The sequence below is a fragment of the Psammomys obesus genome, unplaced genomic scaffold (assembly GCF_907164565.1).
Source record: "Psammomys obesus unplaced genomic scaffold, mPsaObe1.curated_primary_1811, whole genome shotgun sequence".
Lineage (NCBI taxonomy): Eukaryota > Metazoa > Chordata > Mammalia > Rodentia > Muridae > Psammomys > Psammomys obesus.
Window position 1 is genome coordinate 112707 of NW_026596166.1, and position 25261 is coordinate 137967.

Genomic DNA, 25261 nt, shown 5'->3' on the forward strand with positions numbered 1-25261 from the left:
TGGCAGGGAACATGGTAAGATTCTAGGATCACACGCACACTGTCATACTTCTCTGGCCATGAAGTAAGTCCCTTCCATACGTTAAAATCCATTCTCATGCATATTCCACAGACTTCTGGTTGAATGATTTAGCAAACTCATAAGCATCTTAGTAATGTAGTGCACTTCCTCATAACTGCGCTTTCTATTACCCCTCCAGGAAAGCCAAACTTCTGGTTATCAGTCTAGAGGGATCTGTTAATGTGCCCTGAGAGACATCACTATTGTTTTGCCTGGTATCTCCTTTAGAGAAAGTCACTGCTGATTACCCAGAAAATGGAGGATTAATTTCCTCAGGCAAAGGTGGAAAAGGCAATCTTTTAGGGGGTAGGATTGGGGGCATATCCTCTGCTGGGGGTAGGGAGATTACTTCCTCAGGAAAGATAAACTTTTGAGAATCAGAGGGTTCAGAATCTCAGCCTCAGTAAGGTCCTCCCACACATCAGCACCCCAAGTTACAGGATCCTACTCTTTAACAATTCCTGCCCTTACTTTAACCACAGACTCCCTCCCAGGCTGGGACTGGAATTTTCACTGAAATCCAGCCAGTCTTATAATGAGGGCTTCTGTCTGATTTTCTACACCTTGGGCTCTGTGGCTGCCATAAGAAGATCCTCTTCCAGGGTACAATTAGAAACCTTTAGACTGTTTAGGATATCTGGTGCTGGCCATCACAGCATTCATGGGTGTCCTTCACTGTATTCTGAGGTGCTAGATGTTGGTTAATTTTATCACGGAGATCATCCTTTTCCTTGTCTGTTTATCTAGAGATGCTAGGAGCAACTCACCAGCATCATTCATTTTCTTGTTTTTCGAGAAACTGCCAAAAGTTTCAGAGAGTCACCAAATCAGTTGTCTCCTCTCATAATATGTGAATAAGGATAATCAAATGCATTTGTCCCTTAAGTTTGTAAAATACTTCACACTCTGGGCTTTCAGTACTGTTAGAGCTCCCAGGAGAGGCTTCAGTAAGCGTAGGTATTGGAAAATTGGAAAGCCTATTCCAGATAATTAAATTCTTTCCTCTTTCTTTAGTTCGTACCTCATCTGGTACCAAAATCTCTATTAGGGTCTCTGGAGCAGCGATTCTCAACCTTCCTAATGCTGTGACCCTTTAATACAGCTCCCCATTGTGGTGACCCTCAATTATAAAAGCATTTCATGTTACTTCATAATTGTATTTCTGCTGCTGCTATGAATCATAGTGTAAATATCTGATATGCAGCATATCTGATATATGACCCCAAAGGGTCATGATCAACAGGTTGAAAACCAAAGCTCTTCAGACACAGAACTTATGGGATGAATATATGTTTGTTAGAATTGCTTATAAGCTGTGGTCCAACTAGTCCAACAATGGCTGTCTGCTAATTGAACCTCTAAGAACCCAGCAGTTGGTTAGCCCATGAAGTGATAGTGAGATCAAAAGCAAGCAGGTGAATGGAGAGAGAACTTCCTTTTATGTTGTTTGTATAGGCTGATAGCAGATGGTTTGGCTTTGATTAAAAGTGGATCTTCACATCTCAAAAAGATCCAGATTAAAAGTGATCTTTCCACTTCGAATGATTTAATCAAGAAAAACCTTTCACAGGAGTTCCCTGCCACTTGAGTTTTAGTTAATTCCAGATGTAGTCAAATTGACAATCAAGAGCAACCCTCATGGTTGAGGTTTGCTCTGTGGCACAGCATGTGGTCTATGTTTTTGAGAAGCTCCTATGTTCTGCTAAGCAGAATTTATATTCTTTGGTGTTTGGACAGAGAGGCCTTTGAACCAAGCTGTGAAAGTGACACCCAATTATCTTGGAGGCCCCATGATCCTGGAGATGTGAGATACTTGCCAAGGAGAGCTGCCAACCAGGTGTGGAACAAGCCCAGGAGAGAGAATTGTGTTGTAGTCAATAAAGGTGAATGGAGTTGAGATCTGAAGAGTGCTTTGACATCACAGCTAGAGATGCAGAGTTTGGAGTTTTCCCAGCTGGTTGCACTTGTCCCGTATTTCCTGACTGTGCTCCCTTTCCTCCCTTTTGGAACAGTAACGAGTATTCTGGCTCATTGCATGTGAGAAGTGGATGGCCTCCCCTCACCCCTTTTTGGGAGGAGGTTAGAGTTTAGAGACTTTGAAATGTAGACTTTTAATTTGTTCATTTATTTACTTTATTCACTTTATTTTGCTTTATTTTATTCAGTTCACTTTACTTTCTTCACTTTTCCTCAGAAAAGGGGAGCTCCCTTTTCCACCCACAGGAGCTCATCAACTTGCATCAGGACTGAAAATGTCCTCTTCCCCTGTGTCCTGTCAGGGCAGTCCTGCCAGGGAAAGTGATCAAAAAGCTGGCAAGTGAGTCCGTGTACCATTCAGTCCTCCTTTCACTTACTAGAGGACCCAGTTGAAGCCTAAATTTCCCATCTGCTAGTCTTTGTAGGTAGGTGCCCTATGTCCAGTTCATGCATGGTCCTTGGTTGATGCTACGCTCTCAGCAAACCCTCTCGGCCCTGGTTAGTTTCCCTTATGGAGTTTCTGTTACTTCTGGGTCCTTTTCTCTTTCCTCCCACTATTCCCCAGAACTTCCTTCTCATTACCCAATGTTTGGCTGTGAGTCTCAGCATTTGTTTTGAGGTACTGCTAGGTAGAGCTTCTCAGAGGACAACTGTAATAGGCTCCTGTCTGCAAGCTTAGGAGAGTGTCCTTCATAGTGTCAGGGGTTAGCACTCTTCCAATACGGTGGGTGGGCCAGGCATCAGTTGGGCATTCCCTCAATCTCTGCTCTATCTTTATCCCTGCACATCTCATAGACAGGTTAAATTTTGGGTCGAAGTTTTTGTGGGTGGATTGGTATTTCCTGCCCCTTAGCAAAAGACTAGTCTATATATAGGATGTCCTCTTCTGTCATAATAGCCAGAATCTGGAAACAACCTAGATGACCCTCAACCAAAGAATGGATAAAGAAACTGTGGCACATTTAAACAATAGAATAGTTACCACTCAGCTATTAAAAACAAAGAAATCATGAAATTTGCAGGCAAATAGATGGAACTAAAAGGTCAACCTGAATGAAGTGACCCAGACCCCAGAAAGACACACATGGTATATACTCACTTATATGGATTTTAGCCATATAATATTGGAGAAGCATACTACAAGACCCAGATCCAAAGAAGATAAGTAATAAGGAGGACCTAAGGGAAGATGCATAAATCTCACTCAGAAGGGGAACTAGAATAGACAGAGGTAATTGCTGAAGAGAGGAAACAAGGTAGGAGGAGGGGCACAGAGAGTTTAGAGGGTCATCAGATCTGAGGAGAGCAAGGGCAAGAGGACAAAGGGCCCGTAGAGAAAAGAGAAACCTAAGGTGGTGACATCTCTGTGACAAGCTGGAGAACTAAGTCAGGCTAGACTCCTGGGAGGATATGAGGGGGATTAAAGCAGAGACTACTAGTAGGAAAGACTAGAGAGACTGAAGAGGCCATCCTCTAACTAGAACTGTTGTCTTTTAAACAGTGGTCAAACTAGGATAGACTACGGGGACTTTTGACATTGGACCAAATGCTCTTTACATTATGGTATGGAAGATTCTCGGGGACAGAGAACGGAATGTGGTGATTTGAATGAAAATGCTCCTCTATAGGAGCATACAAGTGGCATTATTTGAAGGAATTGGGACACGTGGCCTTGCTGAAGAAAGTGAGGATAGACTTTAGGGTGTCAAATGCTCAAATCAGGCCCATTATTGCTTTCTCTTTCTGTTGCCTGTGATTCCAAATGGAGAAGTCTCAGCTACCTCTCAAGCACTGTGTCTGCCTATATGCCACCATGATGATAATGGACTAAACCTTTGAAGGTGTAAGCCAGCCCCAACTAAGTGCTTTTCTTTATAAGAGTTGCCATGGTCAAGATGTCTCTTTACAGCAATAGAACATTGACTAAGATAGGTAGAATTTCTATAGATATATACGTTAGGTCCATTTGATGTAAGATATCATCTAAGTCTGAGATTTCTCTGTCTCTGTCTAGATAATCTGTCAGTTGGAGAAAGCATAGTGTTGAAATTACTGACAAATCATTGGATTTGTATTATTATTATGTCTTTAATTCCATTAGTGTGATTTTTATGAAATTAGATGCACCAGAATTTGGCGCATATATGTGTAGGTGTATGATATATAAATACATATATACAATATATATGCATGTATATACATACATATATGTATGTGTATATAGGCATATAGACATATGTATGTATGTACATATATACATATATGTATATATACAACTCTCACTCCTAATTCTATATTTGGATCCACAGGCAGCAGGAAGAGACAGCAATAATGAGACTGGTTTGAGTTTTTGACACCCCAAAGTCCATCCCCGGTAGCCGGCTTTCTCCCACAAGGAAACATATTTGTGTGCCTATAATTAATCGACCACTTTATTTGAAGTGCACGTCTTTGTCTCTTAGTCAAATTAGTTCTAATTTGAGGTTGATTTTGTGAGATATTAATATGGCAACACCTGCTTGCTTCTTGGGCCTATTTTCCTGGAGAGCTTTTTCTTATCCTCTCGTGTTAGTATGGGCCTATCTTTAAAGCCAAGATGAATTTATTATAGACAAGTGACAGATGGACTTTGCTTTTTTACCCCATTCAGAGATCTTGTGTTTATTTTGAATGTAGACTTGAGGCCATTAATATTTGTGGTCCTTACTGAAAGGTGTGTGTATACTGCCGTCATTTGGATCATTTTTTGTTGTTGTTGTTGTTGGTTTGTTTTTCACTGGTTAAAAAGTAAAAAGCTGGGCATGGTGGCTCAGGCCTATAATCCCAGCACTCTGGATGGCAAAGACAGGAGGCTTTCTGTGAGTTTGAGGCCAGCCTGCTCTACAAAGGGAGTCCAGGGCAGCCAAAGCTACACAAGAGAAACCCTGTCTCAAGCCTCCTTCCCCCAAAAAGTTTTTTAAAAAGAAAAACTACATTAATAAAGAGCATAGTCACAATCAAATCAAAGAAAAGCCAAACTTCAACAGTGTGACTTGTTGCTTGACAGCTGGGTCGTGCAATCTTCTGGGCTCTGAAGGGCATGAGCAGTTTCACCTCTCTGGCTCTGCCATTCACAGCACACACAGTAACTAATGGCTCAAGCCAGTGCCACTCCACGTTAAACTGCCATGCTCAAAATGCTGGTGGCTGCACTGCAACTTGGCTGAACCGATACCCTCTTCTCTCTCTTCAGCGACTCTCATCTTGCCACATGGTGTCGAGCCTCAGTGTCTCTCCAAAGCCCTTTCAATCCTGTGGATTCTTCTGCAGCAGAGTCAGACCCTCATCAGTGGCTTCCACACGCCTTTTACAGAGTGAAGCCTCAGCTGCTCTCCATGGTCCTTTCATGCCTTCAAAAGCAATACCCCCAAGGACACTATTACATGCTGCCAAGTTCCACTGACAGAACAAGGCAGCGTGGTTCTTCTCTGGTCCCATAGAAAGACCCTGAGAACACATTTCGTGAAAGATTTCTCAGTGATGCCAGTTTCTTCTTAATCATGGCTGTGCCAAGTGGCAACCACACCAGGTCTCTTGCTTGTTAATCATTCTTTCTCATTTGGTGACAACCCTAAATGTAGAGTCCTTATTCAGGGAAAAAGCACTTGCTAGAAGACTTCTTTTACTTAAGAGGAGGGAATATAATACTCATCACCCATCTCTCACATTCTGTGAAACTATTTCTGAAGTGAAGCTTCCTAAACCCTTCCAACCAACATTTGGTCTGTACATGTGCTATAGTTATCATATAATTTATTCATACTCACTGTGTTTACTCAATTTTGTGAATTGATATATGAGATCCTATGATTTTTAAACATGAGCAGTATTAAAATAATTGAGCAGTACTTCAATAATTGAAAATTCTAGGTGATGATTCCTTGTTTGCTGGCTTTAGCTTAACGATACAAAGACTGAGCATAGAATAGGCCACATTTAGCACAATCCAGGAATGAGAATATGTGCAGTTCCTCTTGTGACTTTTGAAGCTCTGTCTCATATGTAGGCACAAACAAAGCTTGACCAGACTTTGGAGCACAGCTCAGGACAGACAGTAGAAAGACAACAACAAAGATAAATTAAAACCTTTAGAAATTTGGTTTTAGATGGATCTAAACACAGAAGATAATTTTTTTTAATAGCACCATGAATTTATTTCAAGATGAAATCCCAGGCTTACTGGAGAATATAAACTTGACAGGGGAATCATGGATGACTCTCTCCTATAGTTAACAATACTTTCCTTCATAATGTCGCTTCCTTTGTTCTGTGAAAAGAATTACTATGCTTGTGGGTCTCTGCATCTGTTTCCATCAGGTGCAGGGGAACACGGTGTGTGTGTGTGTGTGTGTGTGTGTGTGTGTGTGTGTGCAGGGAGTCTGTGGAAGAGTGGTTGGAAAGACTGAAGGACCCAGAGGGGACAGAAGCTCCACAAGACGACCAACAAAGCCAAGTACCCGGGTCCCAGGGTGGGGACATGTGGAGACTGAAACATCAACCAAGGACCATGCATGGCCTGGACCTAGGTCCCTGCAGCTTGATCCTCATGTGGATTGCCTGATAAGGGGAATGGAGGCTGACTCTTCATGGACTCTGTCGCATGCTTTTTGATTACTTTTCCCTGGTGGAGCTACCTCGCCAGGCCACAGGATGGGCTCAGGCTTAATGGGACTTGATATGTTCGATGGATGGGTGGGTGGGCGGGTGGGGCTCTCCTTCCCTGAGGAATAGGGGAGGTGGTATAGGGAAAAACAGGGAGGGAGGGTGAGACAGGAAAATAGGAGGGAAGGGCTATGGCCTAGATGTAAAATGAATAAATAAAATTAAAACAAAAAAAGAATTACTACTTTCCACCCCACCCCCATTCATTTGGCTTTAAAAGGTCCCCAGGCAAGCACTGTAATCATAAAAAGAGCAAAGTAAGTATCAGAGTGAGCGCCTTATTTACACCCTTGAACACCCTGGCTCACAGCCCTCCTATCCAGCAAGCAGAGGGCTCCTGGCTTCACTCCTGCCCACTCATCTCTGATCACATGTTGGTGGCGTTCAACCACATAGACAATGTCAGTGCTTGCTGCTGTTACACACTCCTCTGCAACTACAGTTTTTGACAGTTCACAACCTAAAGACAATGGTAGAAGCTAGTGTGGGAATTCAGCACCTAGAACACTCCAGCATTGCTGTAGGCACAGACATCGATTTTGTTAATTTGGGAGAAGTGTATTTCATCTCAGCATGCTGCGTGTAATCACTGGATATTTGAAAAAAGAACAGAGTTTTCCCCTTTTCCCAGCAAACTTCAGCAGCACTACTGAAATTCCAGATATCTATAATAGGAATGTTTATTTCATTCATGCATCCATATAATTTATAAATGTCTCTCTTCATAGTTATTTTACATTAACAGTAAACTAGATGACAATCCAATACAACAGCAAACAGACCACCACAATGGTAACAGTAGCCAGTACCGATGCAGACCAACTTTAATGCAGAGGCATCTAGAAAGCTCTAACATAGACATCATAAATATGCAGGGTTTTTTCATAAAATATCTGAAAGATGGATTTTACATATAGGAGTATGAAGAATGTGATAAATGTTGGGAGACAGTAGAGTAGCTGTGCATTTGCCTGGCTTGGGTATGACCCTGCGTTCTTGGCTGTGCTGCTTAGCACCACAAAACAGGAAGAGAAATATTAAAACCAAAACAAATCCCAGGAAGTGATAAATTATGTGACATTATGAGGCCAAAGTGTTGACAGAGCAGTTAAGAGTACTTGCTGGTCTTGTAGACCCCGGCACCCATGCTCTGTGACCCACATCCACCTGTAATCCCAGCTCCAGGGGATCTGACGCTGGCCTCCACAAGCAGCTGCGCTCACACTCTATAAATACACAGAGAGAGAACTGGGGAGGAGAGGGCAAGCGAGAGCAAGAGCAAGAGCAACTTGAAGAACGATGTATAAAGAACAAATTTTAACAGAGACACAATGTTAATTTCCCAGCGATTTTATTTCAAGATAAAAACCTCAGATTTGTGAATGGTCACATAACTGTCAGGGGAAATCATTGAACATTTCTTGTAGTAATTGACATGGATTTTGTTTCTTGTGAGGCTCCAGTTAGTATGGAATGGACTTACTCTACAGGAGGTGGTTGTTCTGCCTCTTTGTCTATGATTGGTTGTCCTGCTTGTCTGTGGTTGATTGTTCTGTTTCTTTGTCTATGTTTGGTTGTGCTGCTTCTTTGTCTATGATTATCGCGGCTCTTGTAATTCCACCAAAAAGAAGTGAAGTCAAAATAAGAACTATACGAGTAATTAAGGCAAGGAAGATCTTGTTTACACTCACATTTAATTTTGTCTGAAACATTCTTTCGTGGGCAGGTGGAGGGCCGCTGTTTATACTACCACCTCCTCCTCTATGTTCACATGTTGGTGGTTGCCAGCCTTGCACACAGTGACAATTGCCTTTGTTGTTACACACCCCTCTGAAGCTACAAGAGCTAACGTTGCACTGATAATGCAAGGTTTGATGAAAAACACAGGATTGTTTTCTACAGTATTTCCCTGGGCCACAGGTTGCACCGTCCACTACAAGCCCCACAAATGGAATATCTAGTCCATGGTGTACATCATAACCAAAGCACTCTTCTTCTTTAACATCTTTTACTTTTATGTGATGAAATGTAGAGTGCTGACCTCCACCAGGAATACGAGTGACACCTTCACAGTGCAGCAGCCCACAAAAAATATCATCGTCTTGACATGGGACAGTCTTGCTTCCTTCTCGTTGTTTTCTAACCCCACAGTTTCCAAATCGGTCACCCTTGCGATTTAATTCTTTATAGCATGCTGGCGAACCATCCTTGACTTGGTACCCGAAAAGAGCTTGACACTGCAAATCACGGTCACTGCAGTTTCCTCTCATGCAAACTGCTCCTGCTGAGCAGGGTGTTCCATCCATGATGTAAACATTATCTGGGCAATCGTTTGAGAGTCCAGTACAGTATTCTGGCAGATCACAAATACCAAGTTTGTCTCTGCACCTCGTTCCAGCAGTTGCAAAGACACAATTTTTACAGCAACCTCCCACATCGCAAGTGCTGTCCTCAGTATACTCACAAGTGGTTGTACAACATCTATTACTGAAACAGTCTTTCAGGGAACCACAGTCACATTGCTCTTTCTCATCCACAGTCTTATCTCCACATCGACGAACGACATATTTAAAATTGTTATAGGGCACAAGGGCTTCACTCAGGCACGGATCCCAGCCATGAACCCGAAAATGTATAAAGGAATGGGAACAATTGCTCAGCATATCCTGAAGAGTAGGAAATTCAGTCATGATACAGCTGCTTCTTCTGAAACAAACACAGCCTGGGAGATCATGCGGCATTTTAAAAAAATGTCCTATTCCATGAGCAAGCACTGTCGTAGTCAGCGAGTAATGTTCCTGTGTATATAGATACATTGCTCCCCAGTTTGGGTTGCACAGTCCACCAAAATTGCTAAGATAATTCCTATTTCCAATTTTACGTCCTGTCATAAGAATAGAAATGGAGTGTTCTATTACATTATGAAAGGGTACTTTCCACAGGCCAAAATCGCTCATCAGTGACCACGGATCGTTAAACCTAGACACATCATATGAGTCCTGTTTAAACCAAATGCATAAAGCACGTACAAAGATACCCATGCCACTTGGCTGATAAATGTTATCTACTATGCTGTTCATAATCAATACCATTTCAGCTGTTTTGCTAAAATTTGAGGTCCTTTTGTATACTGCATTAGTCACCACATAGTGCAGTCTTACATTTTTCCTATGCACACGCCACAAATACACCGGGGCTGCTCTGGCGCTTCCAGCAAACTTCATCTCTTCAGGGTATTCACTGACCTCTGCCACATCCTCATCATGTCTACACTTTCTAGACTTACGTGACTTTTCTTCCACCACTAGCAGAGAAACAACATGCTCAAACTTGGAAGAAGATGCCAGTGGTTTGATTTCATAAGTGAAGTCATCCACCTGTATCATGCCCTTAAGACCTCCATTGCAGGTATCTAGTGTAGCTAGGGACCCAGGGACCCCTTCCAGGTAGCTGTAGAAGTAACAGTCCCGAGGAATAAATGGGTACTCCTCCTGCTCAGCTCCTTGGTCATTGGTAGTGAATACAGGCAAATTTTCGGGAATCATGTTCTTCTTGAGTTTCATGTGGATCACGTGTCTTTGTCCCCTAAAGCGCATGCTATAGGCGATCTCATCTGGCATATTACTTCCACCCCTTCTCTGGGGAACCTTCCTGGGAATCACAACTTCAGAGGTAGTGAAGCGCCAGTTTGGTGGGCCACGGGAACAACAGACAGGAGACAGTAGTACAGACAGCACACATAAACAGAGAGCACCTCCCAGGAGGGCCTGAGTCCAGGTAGATGGCCTGAGGAAGGGAGCCATGGCCCCAAGAAAATGTGGTCCCCTGGGAGGCAGACAACATCAAGACATCCAAGTTCACAGGAAGGCATGAGGAGGGCAGAGTGAGGCAAGAGCTTTCCAACCTCTGGCAGGTAAAAGGAGAGAGGCTGTTAGGTAACAATGCTGTGCTCCTCCCGGCATTGTGTGCTCAGTCATCTGGAGAGCCTATGGTAGCCCCAGGAAAGAGCAAACAGTGGGAGGCACTTGGAGAAAGGAGTATAGATTTGTATTAGAGCATCTCATATTGGAATGTAAAAATATCTGTGAGAAAAAAGAACTTTGGTTTTTAGGACAGATGTGAGTTATAGTATATATGTGTGCACACATATTACATGAGAAAAGGATGAATTACATCAGGAAAAAATCATCAGACAGTAGCTGCTTCTCTAGCAGGTATCTTGTGGGGAGAATTATAGCTTTGTTTGGGCATTTTTTTTTGTGTGCTACAGGTCTTTTGCTTATATGTTTTGTGAATTTGTGGCTTCATGGTGTGTGTTTGTGTGTGTACATGTTTCTCATGCGGGTTTTTCCTTTGTAGTTTTAAATTTCAGTTTATTTGTTTTCCCAATTGCTTACTTTATTTTTTTTTCAAGAGAAAACTTGCACAGATCTAGGTGGGTGGAGAGGTGTGGAGGATTTAGAAGGAATTGGAGAATGCTGAACCATGATCATAATGCATTGTATGAAAAATTTTCTCAATATATTTTAAAATAAGTAAACGAAATGGATGCAATCTATGGAATGTAAGAATACATAAATGTCATGAAAAGAAAATTTAGGTTGCAAGGCATAGTTTCTTATCTAATTCAAGTGAGGGATAACAGTCCCCAGAAAGCTATGAACATGTTTCTAGCTGTGAAAGGTCATAGCATTATTATTTCTAAGCTTTTTCCAAGTACTCAAAGTAGAGAACCATCGCTAAATCAGTGATAGCTAAACCTTTCCATTGAATAATTCTCTGCATTATAATCAACCAGTTTCTAACATCTGAAATGTCACAGGTGACTCTCACAGAGAACAAGACTGGGGAGGAAACCCGACCAAAGATCATTCTGTATACATGATTTCATTTGAAAGGAGCTGCTGAGCAGTGCAAACTGATCAATGAGATTAGTGACACAACCAGCAATTTCCTGATGTATGGTGTAATGGAGAATGGAGGGACATGTCTGGAGTCATGGAAAATAAGTCAATCCTTCCTACATGGTGGCCTCCAAGTAAAACTCACCATGATGCATTTTAAGTGTCTGTATCCGATTGCATTCTACGTATACTGCAAATAAGTATGTGTAATGGAGCTTCTTCCTTTCACTTTTTTTTTTTACACTTCTTTCATCATTCACACATCACTAGTATCCCAGGAGACACTTTTCTTCCCTTTAAAGTACCGTTTTAGCCCTGGAATACATGTATATAGAGTCAACTCACTATAGAAAATTACTGACTTAACTTCCCTCCTTCTTTTCTCCCTCTTAGTTGGAGTCTGTCTTAGGGTTTCTAATGCTGAGACAAAGCACCATGAAGAAAATCAGCTTGGGGAGATAATGGTTTGTTTCAGGTTACAACTCTCAGGTTATACTCTATCATGGCTAGAAGGTTGGGCAGGAACTCGAGCAGGACAGGAAGCTGAAGTCAGAACTTATGCAGAGACCATGGAGCAGTGCCACTTACTGGCATGCTCTCCCTTACTTGCCCAGCCTTCTTTCTTATAGTACTCAGGCCCAGTGTCTCAGGGGTGGCATCACCCAGTGAGCTGTGCCTTGTATCAGTTAATCAAGAAAATGCACCATAGGCTTGCCCGCAGGCCAACCTGATAGGTACGTTTTCTCAACTGAGGTCTCCTTTTCCAAAATGACACTAGCTTGCGTCAAGTTGACATGAAACAAGACAGCACAATTAACTTCTTGGCAACTTGACACAAAGATATCTCACTGTCCAACCAGAACTTTTTCTTTCTCATTTGTTCCCAAGATAGCATGTTAATATTAACATTTCAATATAAACCATTGAGTAGCTTGAAAAGTCTCAATCTCTAAAAAATTCGGTCTCTTTAAAATAAATAAAATTCAAAGCCAGGGACTAACCATCCTTCCCTTAATAGGGAACCCCCATGGTCTCTGAGCTGCCCATGGCCTACATCTGATCAGGGGGTCTAGGTCCTCTCCATGAATGATGCTTGGTTGATTCATCAGTCTATGCAAGCCCCATGGGCCCAGATTTTTTCTTAATTCTTTATTAATTACACTTTATTCACTTTGTATCCCCCCATAAACCCCTCCCTCCTCCAGTCCCAATCCCTCCCTTCCTCCCCCCTCTGCATGCATGCCCCTCCTCAAGTCCACTGATAGGGGAGGTCTTCTTTTCTTTCCTTCTGACCCTAGTCAATTAGGTCTCACAGGAGTGGCTGCATTGTCTTTTCCTGTGGCCTGGTAAGGCTGCTTCCCCCTCAGGGGGAGGCGATTAAAGAGCAGGCCGATCAGTTCATGTCAGCGACAGTCCCTGTTACTATTACTATGGAACCCACTTGGACACTGAACTGCCATGGGCTACATCTCTGCAAGGGTCCTAGGTTATCTGTATGCAGATAACCTAGGTCCTTGGTTGGAATATCAGTCTCAGAAAAGACCCCTGTTCTCAGATTTTTTGGTTCTGTTACTCTCCTTGTGAAGTTCCTGTCCTGTACAGATCTTACTCTTTCCCACTTCTTTCATAAGATTCTCTGAAATCTCCCCAAAGGTTGCCCATAAGTCTCAGCATCTGCTTTGATAGTCTGCAGGGCAGAGCCTTTCAGAGGTCCTCTGTGTCACAATTCTGGCTTGTTCCCTGTCAGAACTTTTTTTTGCCTCTGTTAGTCTCCATCTGGAGCTCTTGTCCCCTCCAGGTCTTTCTGTCTCCCTCTTCTTCCACAAGATCCCCTTCACCCTGCCCAAAGTTTGGCTATGAATCTCAGCATCTGCTTCAATACCCTGTTGAGTAGGGTCTTTCAGAGGCCTCTGTGCAAGGCTTTTGTCCTGTTCCCTGTCTTCTCCTACTTCTGATGTCCATCCTGTTTGCCCTTCTGAATGAGGATTGAACATCTTCCCTAGGAGCCTCCTTGTTGTTTTGCTTCTTTAGGACTATCGATTTTAGTATGTTTACCCTGTATTGTTTCGCTAATATCCACTTATAAGTGAGTATATACCATGTGTGTCTTTCTGCTTCTGGGTGAACTTGGTTGCCTGATTTTTGATCTTGTTCTGGCTAGGTGGCCTTACTAGGCCACAGTGAGAGAGAATCCAGATAGTCTTGATGAGACCTGATAGGCTAGGGTCAGATAGTAGGGGGGGAGGACCTCTCCCATCAGTGGACTAGGGGAGAGACACAGTGGGGAAAGAAGAAGAAGGTTGGGACCAGCAGGAGATGAGGGAGGGGGCTACAAAGTGAATAAGATGTAATAATAAATTATAATAATTTATTAGTATCGGTTATAAAAAATAATAGCAATAATAAAAAATATTCAAAGACTCTTTCCAAATTGAATCTTCCATGTTATTCTTATTATCCAGCATTATGTTTAGACCAAAGGCAGATAAAGACATAAAATAAAAAGAGGGAAGAGAAGGAGGATGAGCCGGACCATGAACAACATGAGGAAGAAGAGCAGGAGGAAGAAGAGGAAGAGGGAGATAATTTTAGACCAATCTCTCTGATGAACGTAGATGCAAAAATTGTCAGTAAAATACTGACAAACTGAACTCAAAATTTCATTTATAATATTATTCTTCATTGCTGGGCATGATGGTGCATGGCTTTAGGTCCAGCATTCAGGAGGCCGAGAAAGGTGGCTCTCTTTTAGTTCAAGGCCAGCCTGGTCTACAAAGTGAGTTTCAGGATATCCAGGGCTGGTACAAGGAGAAACCCTGTCTCAAAAATATTAGGAAATAATCTTATTCATTATGATAACATTAGTTTCATTCCAGTGATACCTGGTTGGTTCAGCATATATAAATCATGGATAGATGTAATCTATCACATAAGCAGATTCAAAAACAGAAATCACATGGTCATCTCATTAGGTGCAGAAAAGCTGTTGACAAAATCTATAATCCTTTCCTGATAAAGTCATGGAAAGGCAAGAGGTGGAGAGTGCATTCAGGCTGTCACTAACACCACACTAAGTAGAGAAAAGCTCATTGTTTCCAAGATGACCAGGAACAAGACAAAAGTGTCCACTCTCTTCAATTCTGTTGGGCAGCTTGAACTCTTAGCTGGAAAAGTAAGAATAGAGAACAAAATAAAAGAGACACAAATAAGAAAAGGCAAAGTGTTCTTCCTTGAAGATGCTATGAATCTATACATATACATAGGAAACTCCTAGAGTTGATAAATTCTTCTGGCAGAATTCAAAGATTCAAAAGGAACACACAAAAATCAGTAGCTTTTCTATATACCAATAACAAAGAGACTAAAAAAGAAATCAGGTAGATACTCTCTTTCATGATAGATACACTCAAAATAAATAATAAATAAATAAATAAATACCCTTGGGGAGAAATATCTCTACAATGAAAATTTTAAGACCTTAAAAAAGAAATTGAGGAAGATAATAGAAGATTCCCATGTGTAAGTGTTGGAAGATCCAATACTGTAAAAATGACTACCCTACTGTCCTACTTTAGTTTTAAGTCAACTTGACACAGCTAAAGTCAAATGGGTAGAGGAGCCTCGATTGGGATAATGTCTCCCCTTGATTTCCTGAATTTCCTGCCTCCTTGTTCTTGTCCTGTTTGAGTTCCTGCCTTGTCATCCTTCTTTGCTCCCCAAATTGCTTTTGGTCATGATGTTTTATCACAGGAATAGAAATCAAACTAATTTTCTATATCACCTATCAGAAATCACTGAATCCCCTGGAGATAGAGTTATAAATAGTTTTGAGCTACCTGACATGGGTGCTGAGGACTCAAAATCAGATCCTCCATAAGAGCAGTACCAGATTTTAACCAGTGAACCATCTCTCTAGCTTTCAGGGTGGATTCAATCTTTTCTCTTATTTCCTAATCCATGCTTTGACAGTCCTGCCTTCCTAGTTTTCTTTGTGCCTGCATATGTGTATGCACGTGTGTGTGTTTGTAGTTTATGTTTGTTTGTGCATGAAAATGTGTATCCACACAGAGGTGTTAGTACTGGTGGAAGGTGGCAGTCAATAACAGGTATCTCTCTCACTTCATTTCCAGCTAGCCTTTGAGGCGGTTTCTCACTGAACCTGGAGCTCATCAATTTGATGAGACTGGTTTGCGTATGATCTACAGAGATCTGTCTGACTCCATCACCTCAATGTTTGGATTATAGACAGACCTCAACACCTCTGGACTATATATTCTGTATTTAGGATGTGAACTCAAGGTCTAGGTTTGTGCGACAAGTATTTTACCAACTGAGCTATCTCTGGAGCCCATATTTTCCTATATTTTATCCTTTAATCAATGACTGTTTCCTACTGCATGCAGTATTTTCAATATGTACAGATATGTTTTAGAAAATTTCATTACTGATAAGAAGACATTCTGACAATATACCAGGTATATATACTGCATATATATATATACTGCAACTTTCATATGAAACAGATATTTGTTTTGTTTTGTTTTATATATAAGTTCTAGTGCTGTATCTCAGGCTATTCTAGAACTCATAGGCCAGGGTAGTCTTCAATCTGCAGTGTCACTCTTCTCTCTGCCTTACAAGTGCTAAGATTATAAATGTGAGCTATCAGTTTGAAACATCTTTACTGTATGAACTTTTACTAACAACAGACAGTGATGTAGGATAGAGAATAGGGACACTTTAGTATATCTCACTATGGGGTTATTTTTTTATTGCCCTTTGTAAAAAGAAATCTACACCTGCTTGCTATTAACAGCTGAGCATAGACAAACTATTAATGTTTTTATATTCAGAGGTTTTGTCCTTAAGCTCAGAATGCAAATAGGAATAATACAAGACTGAGATGACCAGACAATAACCAAACTTAGAATCCGTGGGAACATCTGATCTCAAATACACAGAGAGATGGCCATGAAGAAATGTAAAAGATGGTGAGGAGAGTGGCATCAACAGCATAAACCTCAGGGATCTGTTTGACCACATGACCAGTGAGCTAAGGACAGGCTTTGAAATGGCTTACTGCTTTTACTTCACCTTACCTTTACATTCTGCAGACTAGAGAGGAGCCACAAGGCAGGTGTTTTGTTTCTAACAGTATTAACCTACTGCCTTAGCCTATCACCAGACCCCTGAGACAAGTTCAATATAAAGATTCTGCCCACTGCTGTCTGTGGGTAACAGGTAGGATGACTCTGCCATTTTGGTGACAACATTAGTAAAATGTCACAATAGGAAACTTCAAGATCCATTCCCCCCAATATTAACACTGAGAATGAACTCCAAACTCTATAACGAGAACCAACTCCATAGGAGTTTCTGGGGAGCCAAACTCAAAATCCATCTTCAAAAGGATGTAACTTTTCTAGTCACAGTAGATTCATATTAACACAGAGACCCACAACTGGCCAAGGGGCAGAGAACAAGAGACCACTTAGACCTAAATAGGACATTTACCTCACACCCCCTCCACCCAATACTCAAAATCATTAAAGGAGAGAAGAAAGACTAAGAACCACAAGGGATGACTAATACAAGGAAATGGTGTCTTTTCAGAGACAGAAGGGCAGTTGCACCTATATAGTCATAGCAGCTAAAACAGCATGCACAAGACATGTGAAAACCAAGCCAGACAAATCCTTAGTATGCAGAGGAGAGGTGTGTGGAGAACCGCTGGTTTGTCAGACTGCTTTGTTACTGAGCTCTCAGTGAAAAACATGTTTTCACCCTGGTCTTCACCTGGAGTCAGGGATAAGCAGGATGTTTTGCCAAGTCCACCACCTTTTCTTTGAGACAGTAGGCAGGATATTTTCCCAAGTTCACCTTTTGTTTGTGTGAGGATCACACAGATAGGTGGTCAAGGTAAACAAGTTTGACTTCTCCAAGAATCCCTTCATTGTACCGAGGTGCTTTTCTCTGCCCATAAAAAGGCATTATTGTAATAAACCAGTGCGACAGTTTCTACTGGCAGCCCTCTCGAACAGATCCCATGTGTAGTGTGTTGATTTTTTTTTAATTTTCTTTCAATCCTCACTCTCCACTCAAGAACTGTTTGACTCTGCTGGCAGGCTCCGGCAGAGGTGGAAACAAAAACCCCATACCTAGATGAGGAACTACTGACAAATGACTTAATGGTTATGGGAAAAGGGAAACAAAATTGGGTGGCTAGGGAAAGTAGATCTGGAAAATTGGGGAAGGGTATGAATATGATCAAAATACATTGTACAGTATTCTCAAAGAACTAAAAAACAAACAAATGCTGTAGACATTCGAGAAAATCTCTGCCAAAGAGCAGCCTGACACAAAATAAAAGACAGGAGAACTCATTGACAAGAGATACTTTTGATTACATTCCTACAGAGAAGTTTCAAACATATGAGAGAGGATTTGGGAAAAGGGAAACGCTTATTTGTCGACGGTGGGAGTGCAAACTTGTACAGCCACTATGGAAATCTATGTAGAGAAGTCTCAAAAAGCTACAAATAAAAGACCTAGCTATACCACTTTTAGGCATATACAAAAAGGACTCATCATCCTAATCTATAGACACTTACTTGCTTGGCCATGTTTATTGCTGTTATACTCACAATAGCTAGAAAATGGAAACAACTTAAATGCCCTACAACTGATACAAGAATAATGAAAATGTGGCTTATGGATACTTGGAATACTACTCACCTGTAAAGAAAAATTCAGTCATGTACTTTGAAGGTAAATGGATAGAACAAGAAAAGATTCATATTGAGTGAGGTAACCCTGACTAAGAAAGACATACATTTCATGCTCTTTCTCATTGAAGTCTCCTAGCTCCAACAAAACTTCAGATGTGAGTATATAGCTACAGAAATAAGGAAAGTAAATGATATTATAGCCAATATTAGGGTGGTTGGGAACAATAAAGAGAAAAATTTGTGTACAGTACTCTGATAGGGGAAATTAGAAAAGGGGTAGAGCTCTTTAGGGAAGCAAAGGAGGAGAAATAAATATAGAAGGAGAGATGAAAGTAAAATACCAATAAATATGTCTGAAAAACCACAAGGAATCATAGTATTAACTATTTACCAAAACATAAAATGAATAAATAATTATAACAAACACACCCACTCTCAGGCCTCATTGTGCCACCTCCACCATCCTCACTTTGTACCCAGACTTTCAATTCTTTCTCTAGGGTCTTAATGATTACCTCTGACCTCATTCATGGCTTTTTAGCAGATCACCAGGTTTAGACTGAATCCCATGCTGGTGCACTAGCCTTGTCGGTCTTCTTTTGCCTTCACTGCAAATGAGCTCTAAACTTGGACCAGAAGCCTCCCTACTTGTCCACTAAATAACAGGACTCTCCTATGTCAAATCGAACCTTTCTACTCAGATATATCTCCTTCTATGCTCCTGAGATGGAACAGGAAGCAAGTGTATCCTCTGTACCAACCCAGCTTCCTCTGTTAAGCAGACTTCATTCCATCCAAGCCATTTTTTAGGCCTAGACCCAAGCCACCTCTACATCTTCTCTTTCACAAATATGCTTCATGAATAACTGTGGTGGTTTGAAGAGGAATGGGCCCCATGGGCTCATGCATTTGAATGCCTAGTCATTAGGAAGTGACACTACTTAGAATGATTAGAAAGCATAGTATTGTTGAAGTAAGTGTAGCCTTGCTGGTGAAGTGTGTCACTACAGTTGGGCTTTTGGGGTTCTCTTTTTCTTCCTTTTACTTATGGATTTAGGTCCAGGTGTAAAAATCTCAGCTACCATGTCTGCCTGTGTATCAACATGTTTCCCACCATGTAGCTAATGGCCTAAACCTCTGAAACTATAACTAAGCCCCAGTTAAATGTTTTCCTTAATAAGGACTGATGTGGTCATGGTATCTCTTCACAGCATTAGAGCACTGTCTAAGACAACAACAAACTCAGAATGAGCAAAGGATGTCCACATGCCCAGATATAATCACAAAATTACCAACAATTTGAAAGATCAAGCCAAAATCTTCTCTAAAACTTACCAGTCCTGTAGAAATGATTGCCAATGAGAACTACCCAAGTGAACTCCAGGACATAGAACTTAAAAAACAATCATAAACTTCATCAAAGACTCTGAAAACCTCCACCTGTGAGATTGGTGAACCTGCCTGAGAGCTGCCTCTCAATAAGCCTGCTTTTATACTCTTGATTTGGCTTGAACTAGCTTATTGTGTAGATGGAGAAACCTATTAGTTACTATATCCTGATTGAATTCTGTTCCCAAGTCTTTTTTTTTTTTGTCATTTCTACCAGCATTGTGTTTGTGTTTTCTTGAGCATCACACAAGTGTTTATTTTCCTTAAGCTCTTTTTTTCTTTATTTCATTGAACTGTTTGTGTGGGTTTTGTCTAAACTCTTCAGAAGCTTTGAGGAAGGAAGTCTTATTCACTGGTTGAGGTACAAATTAATAAAGCCAATGTAGAAAAAAAAGTTTGGAGATTTCTCAAAAATATTTATAACTAGAAGTCCTGTATGGCCTTGCTATTTCATTCCTAGGCATACACCTAGAGAACTAGATAATCTATCACAGAGTTGTTTACACACCCCATGTTTATTGATGCTTTGTTCACTGTAGAAAGGAAATGAAACCAACCTTGTTGTCTAACAACTGATGAATGAAAAATAAAAATAAACATAAAATGAACCATTATTCAGCTCTAAAGAAAAATAAAATCATATTTCAGGAAAATGAATATACTCAGAATTTATAACATCATATAAGGTCACATAAACTCAGACAGAAAAAATACTCTGGGTGCATGCCTAGGAGTGAACTAGTAAGGCCATACAGGACTTCTAGTTATAAATCTTTTTGATATCTCTCCAAACTTTTTTTTTTCTTTGTTGGCTTTCTTTATTAATTTGTACCTCAACCAGTGAATAAGAGTTCCTTCCTTACTATGTAACCCACTTGGACACTAAACTGCCATGGGCTACATCTGTGCAGGGGTTCTAGGTTATCTCCATGCATGGTACTTGGTTGGAGTATGGGTCTCTGGGAAGACCCCTGTGTTCAAATTTCTGGTTCTGTTGCTCTACTTGTGGAGTTCCTGTCCTCTCCAAATCTTACTATTTCCCACTTCTTACATAAGATTCCATGCACATTGCCTGACAGTTGGCCATAAGTCTCAGCATCTGCTTTGATAGTCTGCAGGGCAGAGCTTTTCAAAGTCCCTCGGTGGGGGGTTTCTAGCTTGTTTCCTCTGACATAATCTGATTGGCCTGCTCTTTGATCACCTCTCCCTGAGGGGAGAGCAGCCTTACCAGACCACAGAAGATGACAATGCAGCCACTCCTGATGAGATCTGATAGACTAAGATCAGAAGGAAGGAGAGGAGGACCTCCCCTATCAATGGACTTGGGGAGGAGCATGCATGAAGGAGGGGGTGGGAAGGTGGGATTGGGAGGTGAGGAGGGAGGAGCTTATGGTGGCATACAAAGTGAATAAAGTGTAATTAATAAAAAATAAAATAATAAAAAAGAGTTCCTTCCTTAATGCTTTATTTTCCCTCATATGCAAATTCTAGCCATGAGTGTGTGTGTGTGTGTGTGTGTGTGTGTGTGTGTGTGTGTGTGTGTGTGTGTGTATTCTAGCCTTTGGGTATAATACAACATGCACAAAAGAGAAAAAGGGTAAAATTAAGTGATAAGGGAAGACTGAATTCAAGCAATGGACACTTAAGCCATAGAAGAGGTAATAAAGCTAAATGTTTTTCTATTTTTAACTCTGTTGTGGGTTTTCCATGTTTTTTGTGGTGGATAAATACATGAAAATCTTCTGAAAAATGAAAGTGTGAAATCCAATGTGAAGCTCTATAGCTTCAGAATGGCTGTCCTAACTGCAAAGAAGTTCAGTAAGATGTATAGACTTTGGATCTGGCTAATCTTATTGTGTTGTGTTTTTCATATGTAAGTTCTTTATAATAAAGTTTGAAATATTTTAAAAAATAGTTGATCGGTGAGGCTAGCAGGAAATACTTGTGCTTTCATTTGGTAGACGTTTATCTTCCTAGAAGATGTACAGATTTAGATGAAATAGTGAGTGAAAATGAACCAACCAAAATCTATATCCCACAATACTCTGAGTAAGAGAATATGTCATGCTTTTAATATTGCTGTAGTTTGTGTATAATGCTTCCCCATCACCCTGTAAAAACTTGTGCATTGAAGGCTTTGTTCACAGCTGGCAGATTAACCATTAAAAACTCTTTGGGGGCAGCCAGCTATGTGCTCACGGAGCTCCAGTGTGAGTGGGACACGTGACCACCAATAATCATGAAGAACCCATTTGCACACCTTGCTGAGCCCTTGGACCCTGCACAACCAGAAAATAGTTTTTTCAATTTGAATAAATTGGAGGATTCCAGATATGGATGCTTACCATTTTCTATCAGAGTTCTCCTGGAGGCAGCCATTCAGGAACTGTGAGAAGTTTTGGGTGAAGAAAAATGACATTGAAAATATCCTGACCACAGGGAGAACAACAGAACCAGAAAATTTGAGTACAGGGGTCTTCCCAGAGACTCATACTCCAACCAAGTACCAGGCCTGGAGATAACCTAGAACCGCTGCACAGATGTAGCCCATGGCAGTTCAGTGTCCAAGTAGGTTCCATAGTAATGTGAACAGGGACTGCCTCTGACATAAATTGATTGGCCTGCTCTTTGATCACCTCCCCCTAAGGGGGGAGCAGCCTTATTAGGCCACAGAAGATGACAATGAAGCCACTCCTGATGAGATCTGATAGACTAAGATCAGAAGGAAGGAGAGGGGACTTCACCTATCAGTGGACTTGGAGAGGTGCATGAGTGAAGAAGGGGGGGAGAAGGTGGGATTAGGAGAGGAGGGGGGAGGGGTTTATGGGGGATACAAAGTTAATAAAGTGTAATTAATAAAAGTTAAAAAAATATTCTGAATTGGAATGTCATGCAGCATAAGAACATAGAAGTGCCCTTTATACCGGCCCATGTCATCCTGCAGGATTTTACGGGTATGCCTGCTGTGGCTGACTTTGCAGCAATGTGCAATGCTGTGAAAGCTGGGAGGAAATCCAGAGAAAATAAACCATGTCTGTCCCGCTGACCTTGTAATTGATCATTCCATCCAGGTTGATTTCAACAGAAGGGCAGAGAGCGTACAGAAGAATCAACACCTGGAATTTGAAAGAAATAGAGAATGATTTGAATTTTTAAAGTGGGGTTCCCAGGCCTTTTGCAACATGCAGATTATTCCTCCTGGCTCAGGAATCATTCACCAGGCAAATCTGGAGTATTTGGCAAGATTAGTATTTGATCAGGATGGATGTTATTACCCAGACAGCCTCTTGGGCACAGATTCACACACTACCATGATTGATGGCCTGGGAGTCCTTGGTTGGGGTGTAGGTGGAATTGAAGCAGAAGCTGCCATGTTGGGTCAGCATGGTGATTTGCCCGGGTGACTGGCTACAAGCTGATGGGGAAGCCTCAACCTCTGGTAACATCCACAGACAATGTACTCACCATTACCAAGCACCTATGGCAAGTTGGGGTCATGGGCAAATCTGTGGAGTTTTTCGGGCCAGGTGTGGCCCAGCTCTCCATTGCTGACCGAGCTACAATTGCCAATAATGTGCACAGAGTATGGTGCAACCGCAGCCTTCCTCCCGGTTGATGAAGTCAGCATAGCATACGTGCTGCAGACAGGTCGTGGGGAAAACAAAGAAAGCACATGAAAAAGTATCTTCAGGCTGCGGGCATGTTCTGAGATTTCAACAACCCCTCTCAAGATCCTGACTTCACCAAGGTTGTGGAGTTAGATTTGAAAACAGTTGTGCCATGCTGCAGTGGACCAAAAAGACCTCAGGACAAAGTTGCTGTGTCTGACATGAAAAAGGACTTTGAAAGCTGCCTTAGAACCAAGCAAGGATTTAAGGGTTTTCAAGTTGCTCCAGACCATCACAATGACCACAAGACATTTGTCTACAATAACAGTGAATTCATTCTTGCTCATGGGTCTGTGGTAATTGCTGCCATCACGAGCTGCACAAACACCAGCAATCCATCTGTGATGTTAGGAGCCGGATTGTTAGCAAAGGAAGCTGTGGAGGTGGGGCTGAATGTGAAGCCTTACATCAAGACCAGCTTGTCTCCTAGAAGCGGTGTGTTCACCTACTACCTTCACGAGAGCGGTGTCATGCCGTACCTCTCTCAGTTAGGGTTTGATGTGGTGGGCTATGGCTGCATGACCTGCACTGGCAACAGTGGAACCCTTCCCAAACCTGTGGTAGAGGCAATCACCCAGGGAGACCTCGTAGCTGTTGGGGTACTGTCTGGGAACAGGAATTTTGAAGGTCGGGTCCATCCTAAGATGAGGGCCAACCACTTAGCCTCCCCACCACTAGTGATAGCATCTGCAGTTGAGGGACCATCAGGATTGACTCCGAGAAAGAGCCATTGGAAGTGAATGCACAGGGCTAGCAAGTATTTTTCAAGGACGTCTGGCCAACTCGAGATGAGATCCAGGTGGTGGAATGGCAGTATGTCATCCCTGGAATGTTTAAGGAGGTCTATCAGAGAATAGAGACTGTAAACAAAAGCTGGAATGCCTTAGCTGCCCCATCAGAGAAGATGTATGCATGGAATCCCAAATCGACATACATTAAGTCACCACCATTCTTTGAAAACTTGACTTTAGATCTCCAGCAACCCAAGTCTATAGTGGATGCTTACATGCTACTCAACTTAGGAGATTCAGTAACAACACACCACATCTCTCCAGCAGGAAATATTGCAAGAAACATTCCTGCTGCACACTACTTGACCAACAGAGGCCTAACTCCACGAGAGTTCAACTCCTATGGCTCCCGCCGGGGTAGTGATGCCATCATGACACAGGGGACTTTCGCCAATATTCACTTGCTGAACAAATTTCTGAACAAACAGGCATCTCAGATTGTGTATCTTCCTTCAGGAGAAACCCTTGATGTGTTTGATGCTGCTGAGCGGTACCTTCAGGCTGGATTTCCACTGATTGTTCTGGCTGGCAAAGAGTACGGTTCAGGCAACTCCTGAGACTGGGCAGCCAAAGGCCCTTTCTTGTTGGGAATCAAACTGTCCTGGCAGAGAGCTATGAGCGCATTCACCGCAGTAACCCGGTCAGGATGGGGGTGATCCCCCTCGAGTATCTCTCTGGTGAGACTGCGGACACTCTGGGACTCATGGGTCGGGAACGACACACTGTCCACATTCCTGAAAACCTGAAGCCGCGCATGACAGTCCAGATAGAGCTGGACATAGGGAAGACCTTCCAGGCTGTGATGAGGTTCGACACTGACGCGGAGCTCACTTACTTCCGAAATGGAGGCATCCTGAACTACATGATCTGCAAGACAGCCCAGCAGGCACCGGCCTCTCAGGAGACCTGCACTTGGTGCAATGGCAGCAGGCCCCAGCTGGTGGAGGCCTAGTGAAGCAGCCATCTCACCCTCTAATGAGGGTGCTACCAAGATGAGCAAGTGCATACCGCCATTTCTGGAGGCAAAAGCCAGGAGTTTCTAC

General features: G+C 42.0%; 1 protein-coding gene and 1 pseudogene across 1 annotated transcript; one reads left to right on the forward strand and one right to left on the reverse strand.

Moving 5' to 3' along the window:
• Window positions 1-8252: 8252 nt before the first annotated feature.
• On the reverse strand, window positions 8253-10541 carry LOC129667632 (disintegrin and metalloproteinase domain-containing protein 20-like). The gene has a single exon (XM_055595307.1). The coding sequence runs from the start codon at window positions 10539-10541 to the stop codon at window positions 8253-8255; it is 2289 nt and encodes a 762-aa protein (XP_055451282.1).
• An 11431-nt stretch (window positions 10542-21972) lies between these two features.
• LOC129667633 (cytoplasmic aconitate hydratase-like) lies at window positions 21973-25170 on the forward strand (annotated as a pseudogene).
• Window positions 25171-25261: the final 91 nt, after the last annotated feature.

Bases quoted from the DNA above. Each gene is read 5' to 3' on its own strand.
- LOC129667632 (XM_055595307.1), bottom strand. From the start codon at position 10,541: ATGGCTCCCTTCCTCAGGCCATCTACCTGGACTCAGGCCCTCCTGGGA.